The sequence below is a fragment of the Podarcis gaigeae genome (assembly GCF_964106915.1).
Source record: "Podarcis gaigeae genome assembly, chromosome: 1".
NCBI lineage: Eukaryota > Metazoa > Chordata > Lepidosauria > Squamata > Lacertidae > Podarcis > Podarcis gaigeae.
In genome coordinates this window covers 4,765,092-4,781,406 of record NC_139678.1, presented here as the reverse complement: position 1 = coordinate 4,781,406, position 16,315 = coordinate 4,765,092, and the positions used below count along the sequence as shown (strand labels likewise).

The following is a 16,315-nucleotide window of genomic DNA, read 5'->3' as shown; positions in this document are numbered from 1 at the left end:
AAAACTGTAGCAGGGCTAATATAAATCCTGTGATGTGAATAGAGGGCAAATATGAATCTGTAAGAGAAGACGTAAATTAGGAGAACCGAAGCAGGCCAGGAGGGAGGTCCGGGCACAAAATTGCGCAGGGTAAATAGTACGACACAAAATGTTGAATGTAAAAGTTTAAATTTTATTTATGTTTGTGAAAATCAATAAAAAGCATTTGAAAAAAAGAAAAGAAAAGAAACCTTGTCGGAATCCCAAAACATCCCAAGTGCTTGGAAGAAGAGGGAGGGGAAGAAATGCAATGTGCGGTTTTCAAAAATTTGTTCCAACCTTGATGCAAGGGCTTGGCGGGCAGGTCCTTCCCCAGCCAGTGCTCTGTTTCCAGCAGCAGGTAGCCAAAAACTGACAGGCGGAGTATCACAGGTAGACTGCGCGTAGACATGGAGGTTCTATTTAACTCTTATCTCTGGGCTATTTTTCCTCCTTGCGGGAGGGGAAAAGCCATTTAAGCTAACAGTGACTCGGACTGGAATGTGAAGGAACCGCTAGGCTAAGCTGGCCTCCTCTTCTAAAGATTTGTGATACAGTACGTTGCAATGTTTAAGTTGCTGTCATGTTTAAACTACGCTTGATATTAGTTGCAACACAGGCTTTGAAGTTTGAAACGTCTTCTTCTTTTCCTCTTATGTGTTTACTTCCTTGGCTCCCGTGGGCGTCCTCTGTTTGGGTTCCTTTGTACATTTCGCTTACTTTTCAAGTATACACACGTATATAAATTGTAAACAGACGGAATTTTGCCTTCGTTGGAAACCAGCGGTAATGAGCCTTTTGCAAATCCAACTAAACATTAGGAAGAACAAATACAAATTTATTATTTCGGTCGCAGACCAGTTCCAGCTCACATACAGTATCAGGGAAGTCATAAAACACGATAGGGAGACCCCACAGCTAATTCTCCCCTGGCCTCCTCACTGGCCCAAGTAGGACCAATTCAGTCAGCTAGCCCTGGTGATTATCCAATGCTTATTTCCCCTAAACTGATTTTTGAATTTTATTGTTATTCATGTTTTTGTACTGTATTTTATGCTGCTTTTATAAGTAAGTGTTTCATATTTGTCGTTAGCTGCCCTGAGCCCGGTTTTTGAACCAGGAAGGGTGGGGGGAAATAAAAAATATTTATTATTATTATTATTATTATTATTATTATTATTATTATTCAGATATAACAACAGTTAAAAATATGTAACATAGAACCAAATAGACATAAGTCTTATAAGTCTCTGAAAGTCTTTGTAGACCGTGCAAGTCTCTGAAAGAAGCAAGGGGTCAGATTCTTATCTGGTGAAAACAAGCCATAAAGCTTTGTTTTATGACGTCCAATGTTTTCAAGAGTGCATATTTTGTGACTTTCAGAGATTTATAAGATTTCTGTTTATTTGGTTTTGCAGAGAGTGCATATTTCATATATTTCATACTGTTCAGTGTTCTGTATAGAGTATGTAAAGAGTTTATATTGACATCGCATTGGTCATCGTGTTGCCTTGGATATTACAAATAAAAATGGCGACCGGGGGTGGGGTGGGAACCTGCTTGCCATCGCCCCATTTTGGGACGGTGAATTCCACAGGTGGGCACGCCATTGTGCAGGGTTATACCGGTTGAATTATGACCTGCCATGCAGGTGTTAAAGGCACATGGGCTCTGTTGGGAGGGGAGGTGACAACTGAGGATCAGATTTTAAACAGGACCACCTGTCGGCAGTAAAGGGGAGGAGAAAATAATTAGCCAGCTGGAACTTATACAGAGAACAAAAGACGTTTATAAGTTTAGGCCAAAGTTTCCTTTGCAAAGCGAGCGGGGGAGCATAGTCCTTGCAGAAACCCCCAACATCCCTGTCCGGATCTTCAGTTTCTGTGAGTGCGTGAAAACTCTCAACCTTGTTGCTCTGTAATCTCCTTTCTCTACAAGAATCTGGGTGCTTTTATTGCAAGGAAAGGTGGGTTTGCAAGCATGCCGGCGTCCCACAGGTGAAGTTGGTGGAGAGTGTGTTAGGAATTTTATGGTCTTAGATACAGTGGTACCTCGCAAGACGAATGCCTCGTAAGTCGAAAAACTCGCAACACAAAAGAGTTTTTCATTTTTTGAGTTGCTTCACAAGACGAATTTCCCTATGGGCTTGCTTCGCAAGACACAAACGTCTTGCAAGTTTGTTTCCTTTTTCTTAAAACCGTTAATACCCAGGGAATCCGTGCTTCGCAAGACGAAAAATTCGCAAGACGAAAAAACTCGCAGAACGAATTAATTTCGTCTTGCAAGGTACCACTGTATTTGGTAATGTTCATAACCGCACATACATAGATCAGCACAGGAAGACCAACCTGGAACCATTTTAACTCCTAAACTGACCAAATGTTTTCTCTGCAAGGTCAAAATGGAAAAGCCTCCCCATTGTCTTTTCCTTCACAAATCCTGTCTTAAGGGTATGTCTGTGTTTGAATAAGGGTGTGAGCCTTATCATTACAAAAGACTGGCCAGCCTCCTCAGGCAATCCAATCAAGTAACCTGTCAGACAGGAAATAAACAAGAGACAGGAGAAAAACAACATGCAAATGTTCTGTTTTAGACCGCCTTTTCTGTGATGTATCTGAGAGGTGGTCTTAGGTTACACCCCTTCTGTGATGTATGCATAATGTTTCTGGGGGTGGTCTTGATCTACAGGATGGGAATTTCAAAAGTCTTTATAAGACCTTGCACAGCATTTTTGTGCGTCCTCCTCTTTTCCTGTGGGTGAGGGGAGCACCCTGTTGCAACAGATCAATAAAGATCAAGCTTACTAGCTGCTTTGCTTCTCAATATTCTCTGGTTGGCCTCTGTTATTTTCTCCTACCAATAGGGAACCTACATAAGGACTCTATATGGGCTCTTGGATACCCCATAAGGGAAAAGGGCATATTTTTATTTATAACAAGAGGCATGTTAAGCCAGCCTTTGCCAATTTGGCAGCCTCTGGAGGTTTGGGACCACAACTCCCATCGGCCCCAATTGGCAAAGGCCGCCTCTAATATAATAATACCGCCTCCCGGTCTGCCCCATGGAGAGCCTCAAGGTCCATAAATAGCCAGACCCTAGAGGTCCCAGGCCCTAAGGAAGTCAGATTAGCCTCAACCAGAGCCAGGGCCTTTTCAACACTGGCCCCAGCCTGGTGGAATGCTCTGCCCTGCGGGATCTGATTTCTTTCCGCAGGGCCTGTAAGACAGAGTTGTTCCGCCTGGCCTTTGGCTTGGGGCCAATTTGATTCCCTCCCCCTCTTTTTTTTTTCTTTTTCCTTTCTCCTCCTGTGATGAGGCTGCATTTTAATATTTTAATGTTTCACTATTTTAATGTTGTATTTTAATCTTGTTTTTAAGTTGTATTCATTCAACTTGTTTTTATTGTTGCTTGTTAGCCGCCCTGAGCCCGGCCTTGGCTGGGGAGGGCGGTGTATAAATAAAAATTATTATTATTATTATTATTATTATTATTATTATTATTTAGTGAAAGTGGCTTGAACACCAAGCTGCATTTGTTGCACGTTATTTTATGCTCTTGCTTCAAACCGGGTGGGGTTTGTTTGCTGCCTGGAGAACTTGCATTATGAGGGGGTGGGTGAACGCCAAGGGGGGTAAACCTTTTTTGTGGCTAGGAGTGTGTGCTCAGATGACTTCCGTTACATTTCAGAATGTGCACCTCCCGTCTTCACCTGTAGGATGTCTGCCCGCCTCCGGTCCAATGATCCTTGACATAAACCAGCATGATTTGTGAATGCCCCCCCCCTCCAGTTAAGCCCCGAGCACTTAAACCAGGAGTCAGCAAACTGTTTCAGCAGGGGGCCGGTCCACTGTCCCTCGGAGCTTGTGGGGGGCCAGACTATATATGCCCCACAAATAACCCAGAGATGCATTTCAAATAACAGGACACATTCTACTCATGTAAAAATACGCTGATTCCCGGACTGTCCATGGACCGGATTTAGAAGGTGATTGGGCCAGATCTGGCCCCCGGGCCTTAGTTTGCCTAAAGGTAAAGGTACCCCTGACCATTAGATCCAGTCATGGACGACACTGGGGAAGCGGTGCTCATCTCACTCTATAGGCCGAGGGAGCTGGTGTTTGTCCGCCGACAGCTTCCGGGTCATGTGGCCAGCAGGACTAAGCTGCTTCTGGTGAACCAGAGCAGCACATGGAAACGCTGTTTACCTTCCTGCCAGAGCGGTACCTATTTATCTACTTGCACTTTGACTTGCTTTCGAACTGCTAGGTGGGCAGGAGCAGGGACCGAGAAACGGGAGCTCACCCCATCACGGGGATTCGAACCACTGACCTTCTGATCAGCAAGCCCTAGGCTCTGTGGTTTAGACCACAGCGCCACCCACGCCCATGGCTTAAACCTCCACCTGTGCCTCTGCAGACCTGAAAACATTTATTGGGCTGCCTTTGATGGAGGCAGGTGTTGCTGGTTTTGCAGCTGGCTTTTAACACACACAAACCAAAGTGTTCTCGAGATCAATGTGTTCTCTTCCTGCTTCTCTGCCCCTGTGAATACTTTCGTTTTATTTTATTGCATGAGTGTACTGTGGGAACATTCAGGGTGGCAGGAGAGGATATATCGTTTATTAATATTCTTCCTAACTTGTGCTAGCAAAACAAAAAAAATTCCTTCCAGTAGCACCTTAAAGACCAACTAAGTTAGTTCTTGGTATGAGCTTTCGTGTGCATGCACACTTCTTCAGATACACTGAAACCTGGTATCTGAAGAAGTGTGCATGCACACGAAAGCTCATACCAAGAACTAACTTAGTTGGTCCTTAAGGTGCTACTGGAAGGAATTTTTTTTGTTTTGACTATGGCAGACAACACGGCTACCTATCTGGTAACTTGTGCTAGCAAGTTCCTTTATGTATTAGAGTTTACATTCCCCCTTTTTACATGCACAGCAGGTAGCTGCTTGCAGGCTCGTGTGAGCCTCTCACAATTATACAATTCGGTCTGTCTCAGATAAAGCCCTAAACGGCCTCGGTCCTGTATACCTGAAGGAGCGTCTCCACCCCCATCGTTCAGCCCAGACACTGAGATCCAGCGCCAAGGGCCTTCTGGCGGTCCCCTCATTGCCAGAAGTGAGGTTACAGGGGACCAGAAAGAGGGCCTTCTCGGTAGTGGCTCCCGCCTTGTGGAACGCCCTCCCTTCAGATGTGAAGGAAATAAGCAGCTATCCTATCTTTAAAAGACATCTGAAGGCAGCCCTATTCAGGGAAGTTTTTAATATTTAATGCTGTACTGTTTTTAACATTTGATTGGGAGCCGCCCAGAGTGGCTGGGGAAACTCAGCCAGATGGGCAGGGTATATATAAAAAAAAATATTATTATTATTGTACGTTCCTGCTAGCTGAGAGCTAGCAGAGCATTCCTAGCTAAAAGCTGGTCAAACGAACAAGGAAGTAAAAAAAAAAGAGTGTGCTGTGTGACTCATCCTTTTGTTACCTGGGCAGGTAAGGTCACGCCCACCATCTATCACATGCAAAAGGAAGGATGCTCCAGCCCAGGAGGAAACAGGCAGTTTTTGACTGGCTGGACCAAACATTCCCTTGCATGTCTTTTATAGCATTACAAGGAATGTTGTACTTGACTGCTTCTCATGGATCACATCCCACACGTACTGCCTTTTTTTCTTCCATGGAGCTCCAGGTGGCCGTGCAAAATATGCCTTTGGGGTGCTCCCCAGCCACACCCCCTCTCCTCAGGCCCCGCCCCTCGTCTTGAAGGACAAGGCTACCAATGGCCACTGAGCACAACAGCCATGTCTTACAGTGCATATTTTTCACTCTATAAGACGCACTAGACCATAAAACACACCTAGTTTTTGGAGGAGGAAAACAAGAAAAAAGATATTCTGAATCCCAGAAGCCAGAACAGCAAGAGGGACTGCTGCGCAGTGAAAGCAGCGATCCCTCTTCCTGTTCTGGCTTCTGGGATAGCTGCGCAGCCTGCATTCGCTCCATAAGACACACACACATTTCCCTTTACTTTTTAGGAGGGGGAAAGTGAGTCTTATAGAGCAAAAAGTACGGTACTTCCCTTTGGAGCGCCTGGTTGGCCACTGTAAGAACAGGGTGCTAGACTGGCGGTGCCTTCGACCTCATCCTGCAGCCAAGCTAACTTTCCTACCATCGTGCGGGACATAACGCCTTTGTTTAGCTCTGATGAAACAGATTCTGATTGCTTCCTTCTGCTTTTCTGCTTTTTTGCTCTTTCGGGTTATAAGCTGTTTCGAGCCCCCTTTAAACGTCGCGCCTTAGGCTTGCAGCTTGCTCTGGTGCCTGTAAAGTGAAGGGTGGGCAATCAATAATAAAAATAATAGTTAATAATATTATTGGGGGTGAGGCGAGGGGGAAAAGGATCTCCCCAGGGGCTGGTGGGAGTTGTGTTTCAAAACATCTGGTGGGGATGAATAGCAGGGCTTAGACACATCTCACATGCCCAGTTCTCTTTGATTCTACAGGGCTTTGCTTACTCTTGAGGAGTGAACATCCTCGGCTCGGATCATCTCCACACAGACTGTCACAGGAGACACTGACTTCAGGTGAATTGTCCTCCTTCATTTTCTATCTAGCGCATGAGAGCCTTAATCTCAGAGCTGTGGGTTTGGGAAAAAAGAATTCCAACATTGCAGAGGGTTGTATGTGGTACCTCGGGTTACATACGCTTCAGGTTACATACTCCACTAACCCAGAAATATTACCTCGGGTTAAGAACTTTGCTTCAGGATGAGAACAGAAATCGTGCAGCGGCGGTGGGAGGCCCCATTAGCTAAAGTGGTGCTTCAGGTTAAGAACAGTTTCAGGTTAAGAACGGACCTCTGGAACGAATTAAGTTCTTAACCCGAGGTACCACTGTACTAGATTTTCACTTTTCTAAAGTCTTAAAGGATGGTTCTTAATTTTCCTTATTGATAATGTTCTTGTTTTCTCTTTTTGGCAAACCACTTTGACTGTGTTTTTTAAAAAACAGTCACACGGCGTATGAATTTTATGAAATAAGTAAAATAGAAAAAGTCATCTTGGGAATCCTGTTGCCTAATCTCAAAACACATCGTGGGAGGGAGCTGGTTGTGTGTGAACCAGGCGGAGGGCCTTCTCGGTAGTGGCACCCACCCTGTGGAACGCCCTCCCATCAGATGTCAAGGAAATAAACAACTCTGACTTTTAGAAGACATCTGAAGGCAGCCCTGTTTAAGGAAGTTTTTAATGTTTGGTGTTTTATCGTGTTTTTTTATATTCTGTTGGGAGCCGCCCAGAGTGGCTGGGGAAACCCAGCCAGATGGGCAGAGTATAAATAACAATACTGATTGATTGATTGATTGATTGATTGATTGATTGTATCAGCATCATGCCCTAATGGGTGAGCTGGGATGCATTTTCTCAAAACTCACTTTACTTTTTATACACCTGAGTTTACAAGAATCCTCCTCTGCAAACTAAGTGTTTTCCCAAGTTGAGTTTCTGTTCTCCACCAGCGAAGATACTTTAGAAATAAAAATAGTGGACTAGTTTCTTGCAGCCCATGAAACCAAACTGTATTATTTGCATCATTATTAATCACCCTCCCCTCAATCAGATTCCTCTTCCTCCGAGGATGGCTTTGCAAGCCTAGCAGTTTATTAGCTCCCTGATGGACCACCTTGATTTATTCTCTCGTCTTTTGCAGTGCACCGGGAGGGGCAAGCACCCGCAGGCCCACGAGGAGAGTTCAGATGGCCAGCAACAACACCACCGGCATAGCGCAAGCCAGGAAGCTGGTAGAGCAGCTCAAAATGGAGGCGAACATCGACAGAATAAAGGTAAGGCCCCGCGAGCAAGTTCTCAGCTCAGACAGGTGGCTTAGGGCAGGCATAGGCAGCCTTCGGCCCTCCAGATGTTTTGCCCATGAACCCTAGTGAAATATACTCGGAGTCGAGAGTGGATTTCATGCTCTTTATTCAGCTCATAGTGGTGAGGAGGAATGAATGTTCCCCCAGAATGTCTGCTTTATATACATTATTTACACAATGGGCCCCACGTGATTGGCTAATTCCGGGATTCACCTGTAGGCCAATCAAGTTGCGGATTCACTTCCACCTGGAGCTGGATTGGGTGGCTCCTGTGGACCAATCACATTGCTGCATTGTTCTAGGACCAATCAGACTGCTGCATTCTGAATCCTATTGTTCTAGGACCAATCAGACTGCTGCATTTTGGATCCTATTCAACTCAGTACATAACACCTAGCTAACAGGACCACTGGTCAGGGATGATGGGAATTGTAGTCCCAAACATCTGGAGGGCCAAAGGTTGCCTATGCCTGGCTTCCGGGAAGGGGATGTTGTTGTTGTTTTTAAAAAAGGGGTGGCGCAGCTTTGGCCGTGCAGAGGTTTTTGGGACTACAACACCCATAAGCCCCAGCCAGCCTGGGGATGGTGGGAGTTGGGAGTCCGTGGAATTGGACGATTCAGGACAGTGCGTTGTTAAACGGTGGAACTCGCTGCCACAGGAGGCCGGGATGGCCGCCATCTTGGATGGCTTTAAAAGACAACTAGCAAAATTCATGGAGGAGAGTGCGATCAAGTGGTTCTGCTCTGCTGTTGTAGCTGGAAGCAGTGATGTTTCTGAATGCCTGTTGCTGAAAACTGCAGAAAATGAGAACGGTCTTGTGTTCGAATCCTGCTTGAGGGTTCCTCATTGGGGCATGTGTTCAGCCACTGTGAGAACAGGAGGCTGGGCTTGATGGGCCTGATCCACCAAGCTCTTCTTATGTTCTTAAGTAAACTGGCTAGAATTTGCAGCGATGAAGCGACTCCACCCCCGCCATCCAGGGAGAAATCTGGGGTGTTGGCGTGGGGGACAATCAGGAGTGGATTTCTTTTGTGACAAGACCATGAGCTCCCTTCAGCTCTGGTAAAAACGTAAAGGTAAAGGGACCCCTGACCATTAGGTCCAGTCGTGACCAACTCTGGGGTTGTGGCGTTCATCTCGCTTTACTGGCCAAGAGAGCCAGCGTACAGCTTCCGGGTCATGTGGCCAGCAGGACTAAGCTGCTTCTGGCGAACCAGAGCAGCGCATGGAAACACCGTTTACCTTCCTGCCGGAGCGGTACCTATTTATCTACTTGTACTTTGACGTGCTTTCAAACTGCTAGGTGGGCAGGAGCAGGGACAGAGCAACGGGAGCTCACCCCATCGCAGGGATTCAAACCGCCAACCTTCTGATCGGCAAGTCCTAGGCTCTGTGGTTTAACCCACAGCGCCACAAATTCCTGGGCTCCGAAGTCTATTCGTTTCAAGAGTAAATCTTTTGTTCCTGGTTCCAGTTGGCGGATATCAGGATTAAAACAACAACACCACCAGATCCTGCAAGTCTGACCACCCGTGTCTTGGTAAATGCCTCGTAGCCGAGTAAGATTGCCTTCCATAAACATGGTTTTAACAGTGAGTCCGTAAGCGACAGCGAATCTACCATTCAGGCACGCCCTCGATTTATGAATCCTCAAGCCATTTCCATTGCATTGCCATGTTGTGGGAACTTGGTTTGGCTCGAATTAGCATTTCCTAGCTGTATTTCTCTGGTTGTGCTTTTGTCAAATGGGGTGACCTACCCTGCTATCCGTGGACAGAAATTCAGAGAGCCTTTGCGTTAAAATGTGCTAGATGGCTGCGGCTTGCTCCTTTCTCCCTGCGTTGCTATGGCAACAGCAAGCATCCTTCACCATGGCTTGGCATACTTAGAAAGGGGTCTCGGCCAGCCTTGCGTTATCAAGGGGTCGGTTGCTATTACACAAACGTTGCAGGTTGGACTGGGGGTTTGGAAATTTCCCAAGGTGTACCTGGTGCAGACGAGGAACACAGGAGAAAATCCAGTCCATTTGCCTTTAAAGGCAAACCTACCCAGCTCAGTTTCTGAAACCATATGTGAGCCAAAACACGGTCGTCCTTTGAGATTCACACTTTCTGAATTTTGCAATGCAGCTCTTCCACTGACGAATGTGTACCAAAATGCATTATTGTGCGGGGAACTGCAAAATGACATGTGCTGGACAAAACTGCACAGCAAAATTGGATGTAGCGTGAAAAAGGAGCACAAAAACACTGATAATTTTTCATGAGGACTCCTTAAAAAGAAATGGCAAACAGATGTGGAAATGTGAGGAAGTGAAGATTGGGAAAATGGGTAACAAAGAAGCCAGAATGAAGAGATTTGCCTATCCCTTGTGTGTCTGTCTGTGTCTTCCCCGCTGCAGAGAGTGGGGATTTCAACGAAGGCATAGTTTGCACAATGTAGTTTTCTGAGATATCAGCTCCCTGAATTTTGATTTCTACTCTAGTTCATTTGCAGGGGTAGGCAGAGGAAATGAGGCCAAGGCTAGCACAGCTCTGGGAATTACGAAATTTGGGCAAAAGAGGGAGAGTGGCGAGATTCATTTTGCCACTAGGAAGAGAGAAGGAGTGTTCTTTATATTGGGAGCTGGTCCATTAGGGCAAGTGGGGCACAGCCCCACCCACCCAGTAGAGTAGTGGCAAATTCAAAAGGACAGGACCTGAGACCATTGGATCAATCCATCAACCTCTGTTGATTTAGTAGGATTGGGTCCGGCATCAATTCCGCTGCCCGTGTGTGCCAGTATCCATGCTCAGCAGAGTTACATTTCAACACAGCTGCTGCCTTGGAAGAGTCTTTGGGGTTGAAGGTACACATAATAGGCAATAAGCACTCATGGATGCCATAAAGATTCAGTCAAGTGCAGAGGTTTACTTGACAGGCATAAAAGCATATTGGTAGCAAATATATACAGTAATAATAATTAGGGACGTGGGTGGCGCTGTGGGTTAAACTACAGAGCCTAGGACTTGCCAATCAGAAGGTTCGAATCCCTGTGACGGGGTGAGCTCCCGTTGCTCGGTCCCTGCTCCTGCCAACCTAGCAGTTCGAAAGCACTTCAAAGTGCAAGTAGATAAATAGGTACCGCTCTGGCGGGAAGGTAAATGGCATTTCCGTGCGCTGCTCTGGTTTGCCAGAAGCGGCTTAGTCATGCTGGCCACATGACCCGGAAGCTGTACGCCGGCTCCCTCGGCCAATAAAGCGAGATGAGCGCCACAACCCCAGAGCTGGCCACGACTGGACCTAATGGTCCGGGGTCCATTTACCTTTACCTAATAATAATAATAATTAATAATTAAATTATTTATACCCCGCCCATCTGGCTAAGTTTCCCCAGCCACTCTGGGCGGCTTCCAATTGAGTGTTAAAACCAATACAGCATTAAATATTAAAAACTTCCCTAAACAGGGCTGCCTTCAGATGTCTTTTAATAATAATAAAAATTATTTATTTATTTATTTATTTATTTATACCCCGCCCATCTGGCTGGGTTTCCCCAGCCACTCTGGGCAGCTTCCAACAAAACACTAAAATACAATAGTCTATTAAACATTAAAAGCTTCCCTAAACAGGGCTGCCTTCAGATGTCTTCTAAAAGTTTGGTAGTTATTTTTCTCTTTGACATCTGGTGGGAGGGTGTTCCACGGGGCGGGTGCCACTACCAAAAAGGCCCTCTGCCTGGTTCCCTGTAGCTTTGCTTCTCGCAATGAGGGAACCGCCAGAAGGCCCTCGGAGCTGGACCTCAGTGTCCGGGCAGAACGATGGGGATGGAGATGCTCCTTCAGGTATACAGGACCGAGGCCGTTTAGGGCTTTCAAGGTCAGCACCAACACTTTGAATTGTGCTCGGAAATGTCCTGGGAGCCAGTGCAGGTCTTCAGGACTGGTGTTATGTGGTCCCGGCGGCCTCTCCCAGTCACCAGTCTAGCTGCCGCATTCTGGATTAATTGCAGTTTCCGGATCACCTTCAAAGGTAGCTTAGAGTCCAACAAGACTCCAAGACACTCCCTCTCTCTGATTCTCTCACCGCAAGGCTCAAGCAAGAGACTCACAACAAGTTACAAGTTGCGCAGAACCATTGTTATCAGTACTTCCTGCCACAGTGCACATGTCCAAAGGACAGTTCCCACAGAAAATGTCATTTCATAGACCAAACAATCTCGGCCTTCTGCTTCTTTGTTTGTGGAACAAATGATTCTCTCACACACAGAGAGAATATCCAACAGATACTCACAACCACAGCTTCTCACAGCCGCCGCTGTGAGATTACGCAATAAGAACATAAAAATAACCTGCTGGATCTGCCCAATGGCCCATCTAGTCCAGCACCCTCTTCTCACAGTGACAAACCAGATCCACGTGCGAAACCCACAAGCAGGATGTGAGGACAAGAGCCCTCTTCCCTCCTGAGCCTGAGATTGTGGAGGCAGAAAATAGCCCTCTCCTCCATGATCTTGTCTGATCCTCTTTTAAAGCCATCAAAGTTGATGGCCATCACTGCCTCCTGACAGGAAAACGTCAAATTTTTGCTTTTCCAGGAGGTTGGCGAGCCTCACCAGCAGGGGATCAATGGTCTCACTACGTGCCTCTTCATAAAAGGGACATCTAAAGAACAAGTGCTCTGGGCTTCCTATCTCCCCCAATGAACAGGCGCAAAGTCTCTGAGCATATGGGACTTTTTTTAAAGGCTCCTTCCAGGACCGGCGAGGGCAGAGCCAAGCTTCTGGCGAGTGAAAAAACCCTTCTTGTATTTTTGGATACGAGAAAGAAGAGATATGCTGCCGGTGCACCTCGAGCAGTCCTGTTGTCTCTCGGTGTCTATGATTCTTTGCTACAGGAGGGTAGATTGCTGTTGCAGTTGGAGGAAAACTCGCATTGACTTTGTGCAAGTTGAGAGTCCATTAATATCTAGAGACCCTCGTACCTACGGGACCGCCTCTCCCGGTATGCCCCACAGAGAGCCTCAAGGTCCATAAATAGCAACACCCTAGAGGTCCCAGCCCTAAGGATGTCAGATTAGCCTCAACCAGTGCCAGGGCCTTTTCAACACTGGCCCCGGCCTGGTGGAACGCTCTGTCTCATGAGACCAGGGCCCTGCAGGATCTGATTTCTTTTCGCAGGGCCTGTAAGACAGAGTTGTTCCGCCTGGCCTTTGGCTTGGAGCCAATTTGATTCCCTCCCCCTCTTTCTTTTTTCTTTTCCTTTCTCCTCCTGCGATGAGGCTACATTTTAATATTTTAATGTTGTATTTTAATTTTGTTTTTAAGTTGTATTCATTCAACTTATTTTTATTATTGCTTGTTAGCTGCCCTGAGCCCAGCCTTGGCTGAGGAGGGCGGGGTATAAATAAAAATACTACTACTACTAATAATAATAATTAGAGGGTTTCAGGTCTCCATCTTCTGCCTCTGTGGGCTTCCTTGCCCAAGTAGCTGCTCTTTGAGAACTGCTTTCCAGGGAACTTGACCTCCTCTCTCTTTCTTCCCAGGTGTCGAAAGCCGCCGCAGACCTGATGGCATACTGCGAAGCCCACGCCAAAGAAGACCCTCTATTGACTCCCGTCCCTGCTTCAGAAAACCCCTTTAGGGAGAAGAAGTTTTTCTGCGCCATTCTGTAAACCTCACAGGAGCCTGTGACCCCAATTTGGGCCGCCCTGGACACTGATGTAGAGATTTTTTCAGCAACGTGGACGTGTTTCCAGAGTCCACCCAATTTAAAACATAAAATCAAAATGGCCTGGAAGTTTACAGAGAAGTGCATGATCAAAAAACCCGAAAACGGCTGCCTTCTTGGGAGAATGGAATGATGTTGCTCTACGTTACGAGGCTAAAGATCTTGACATCTGCAGAGTTGTCTGGAAAGGGAGGGGGGAATGTGTAAAAGAGTAAAATTGATGTCCACTTACGCTCTTGCCAGACAAAAACCCTTTTGTCGTTTTCTTTCAAAAAAGAGGGTTGTGCGGAGCGTGGTTGAAAAGGGTTGTGTATCTGTGTGTGTATGTACATAATATCCTTATTCCTTTTTTGTGTCGGCCCCCCCCAAAATAAATGTCACTCAGTTATTTATGTTGAATCGTAAAATTATCACAAGTTAGATTTATTTCGATGTTTCTTAGCATTTGGGTCTTGTGTGTACGTAGCATTTTTAGAGTAGCGCCATGCGAGGGGGACGGGGGACCAGAGTTGCAGTTGCTGTTCAGTCTGGGCCAATTTTGTTCTTTTCCAAGGATTTAACTAAGGATGTGCCATAGCTTCGGAAGGGCCTGGGAGGCCGCAGTGTACATTCCCGACGTAGTTACTACCACCGTTTTTCTAACACTTGTATTTGGTAGCTTTTTTTGTTTGTTTGTTCTGCAAGTAAAATCTGTGTGTTGTGATTGATGGGGCATTTTGACTCGTCCTTTTCCTCTCCTTGCATCGCAGACTCCTGCGTTGTTCCTATGCTGCCGTTACAGTGAGCATCATCAGACTGCAGAAAGTTCTATAGGCAGTGGTCACCATCTCATAATAATAATAATAATAATAATAATAATAATAATAATAATAATAATTTATTTATACCCCGCCCATCTGGCTGGGCTTCCCCAGCCACTCTGGGCGGCTTCCAAAAAAATATTAAAATACTGTGATACATCAAACATTAAAAGCTTCCCTAAACAGGGCTGCTTTAAGTGTCTTCTAAAAGTCTGGTAGTTGTTGTTCTCTTTAACATCTGGTGGGAGGGCATTCCACAGGGCGGGTGCCACCACCGAGTAGGCCCTCTGCCTGGTTCCCTGTAACTTATGTTGGGGATGCTTTGCTGGGCTAAAGCAGCGGTTCCCAAATTTTTTTGGGCTGCTGCTCCCTTGGTTCTCTAAAGATATCCCACAACCCTATAGAAAGCATTCAGAATAGTGGCTTGCATGACCCACCAAGGATGATAATAGCACAATAACATTCGAAACACATTTGCACATTCAGAATCCACATAAAACTATTAATTAACTCAAAAACAGGGATGAGCTTGATCCAGAGATATTAGTTTTTCAAAGTCTGGTAGTCATTTCATAGAACCGTGGAGTTGGAATGGACCCCCAGGGGTCATCTAGTCCAGCCCCCGGCAAAGCAGGAATCTCAGCTAAAGCATCCATGACAGATGGCCGTCCAACATCTGCATAAAAACCTCCAAGGAAGGAGAGTTCACCACCTCCTGAGGGGGAGTGTTTTACTTTTGTGCAGCCGTTGCTGTCAGAAAGCTCTTCCTGAAGTTTAGCCGGGATCTACTTTCTCGTGACTTGAAGCCATGTGTTCGAGTCTTCCCCTCCAGAGCAGGAGAAAACATCTTCCATGTGACAGCCCTTGAGATATTTGAAGATGGTGATCCTATTTCCCCTCAGCCTCCTCTTCTCCAGGCTAAGCATACCCAGCTCCTTCAACCGTTCCTCACAAAGCTTGGTTTCCAGACCCTGGATCATCTTGGCCGCCCTCCTCTGCACACCTTCCAGCTTGTCAACATCCTTCTTAAATTGCGGTGCCCAGAATTGGACGCAGTATTCCAAGTGTTGTCTGACCAAGGCAGAATAGAGTAGTACTATAACTTCCCTTGATCTGGACACTTCTGTTGATGCAGCCTAGAATAGCATTAGCTTTTTTTGCTGCTGCACCACACTGTCGACTCATGTCAAGTTTGTGGTCCACCACAACCCCTAGATCCTTTTCACATGTACTCCTAGTAAGCCAGCCATCCTATATTTGTGCATATGGTTCTTCCTGCCTAAGTGCAGAACCTGACATTTGCCCCTCCTGAAATTCATTTTGTTAGTTGGCGCCTGGTTCTCCAATCTGTTTAAGGCCATTCTGATTCCCGGTTCTGTTTCCTGTGACATACCCATCTCATTTGCCCCTCTGCCACTCCCTTGCCTCTTAGCAGGCCCACTAGACAATCCCACCGCGCCCAGAGGGGTGGAAGAGGGTGCCTTGTCCCCCCCCCAGGTTTGAACGGCATGATAGACAAAGTACAAAGCGGGAGGGGGCTGGAGGCTCCCCGGATGAAACGCACATTGGAAGAGAGACGATCAGAAGCATCTGTAGCTGCCGCTGGCTCTGATGGCTGTACAGTGAGTGAGAAGAGGCAGCATGTGCTTTCTCATCCTGCTGGCAATAGGGGGAACCCACAAGAGCTGGTGATTGCGTCCAACTTGGATGGCTGTAAAGGATTAGGTTCATGGAAGACGTGGGGCAACCTTCTCTTCCTGCGAAGAGGGTGGGGGGAGAGAGAGACCTGGGTGAGTCAAAGGAGAACAACCACCTCTGCCACCCTGGCCTGACGGGAGATGTAGCCCAAAACATCTGGGGGACACCAGGCTGGTGAAGGCTGATGTAAATGTGACCTGGTAGCAAATAATAAT

The 16,315-nt window shown here is 46.4% G+C and overlaps 1 protein-coding gene across 1 annotated transcript in view; it reads left to right on the top strand.

Moving 5' to 3' along the window:
- GNG2 (G protein subunit gamma 2) overlaps positions 1 to 14,309 on the top strand; it is a 55,642-nt gene extending 41,333 nt beyond the window's left edge. The window contains exons 2-4 of the mRNA XM_083739050.1: positions 6,523 to 6,603; positions 7,728 to 7,860; positions 13,418 to 14,309. Coding sequence (XP_083595176.1) covers positions 7,774 to 7,860; positions 13,418 to 13,546 — 216 coding nt within the window. The 5' untranslated portion in view covers positions 6,523 to 6,603; positions 7,728 to 7,773 and the 3' untranslated portion in view covers positions 13,547 to 14,309. The remainder of the gene's footprint in view (positions 1 to 6,522; positions 6,604 to 7,727; positions 7,861 to 13,417) is intronic.
- The last annotated feature ends 2,006 nt before the right edge of the window (positions 14,310 to 16,315 follow it).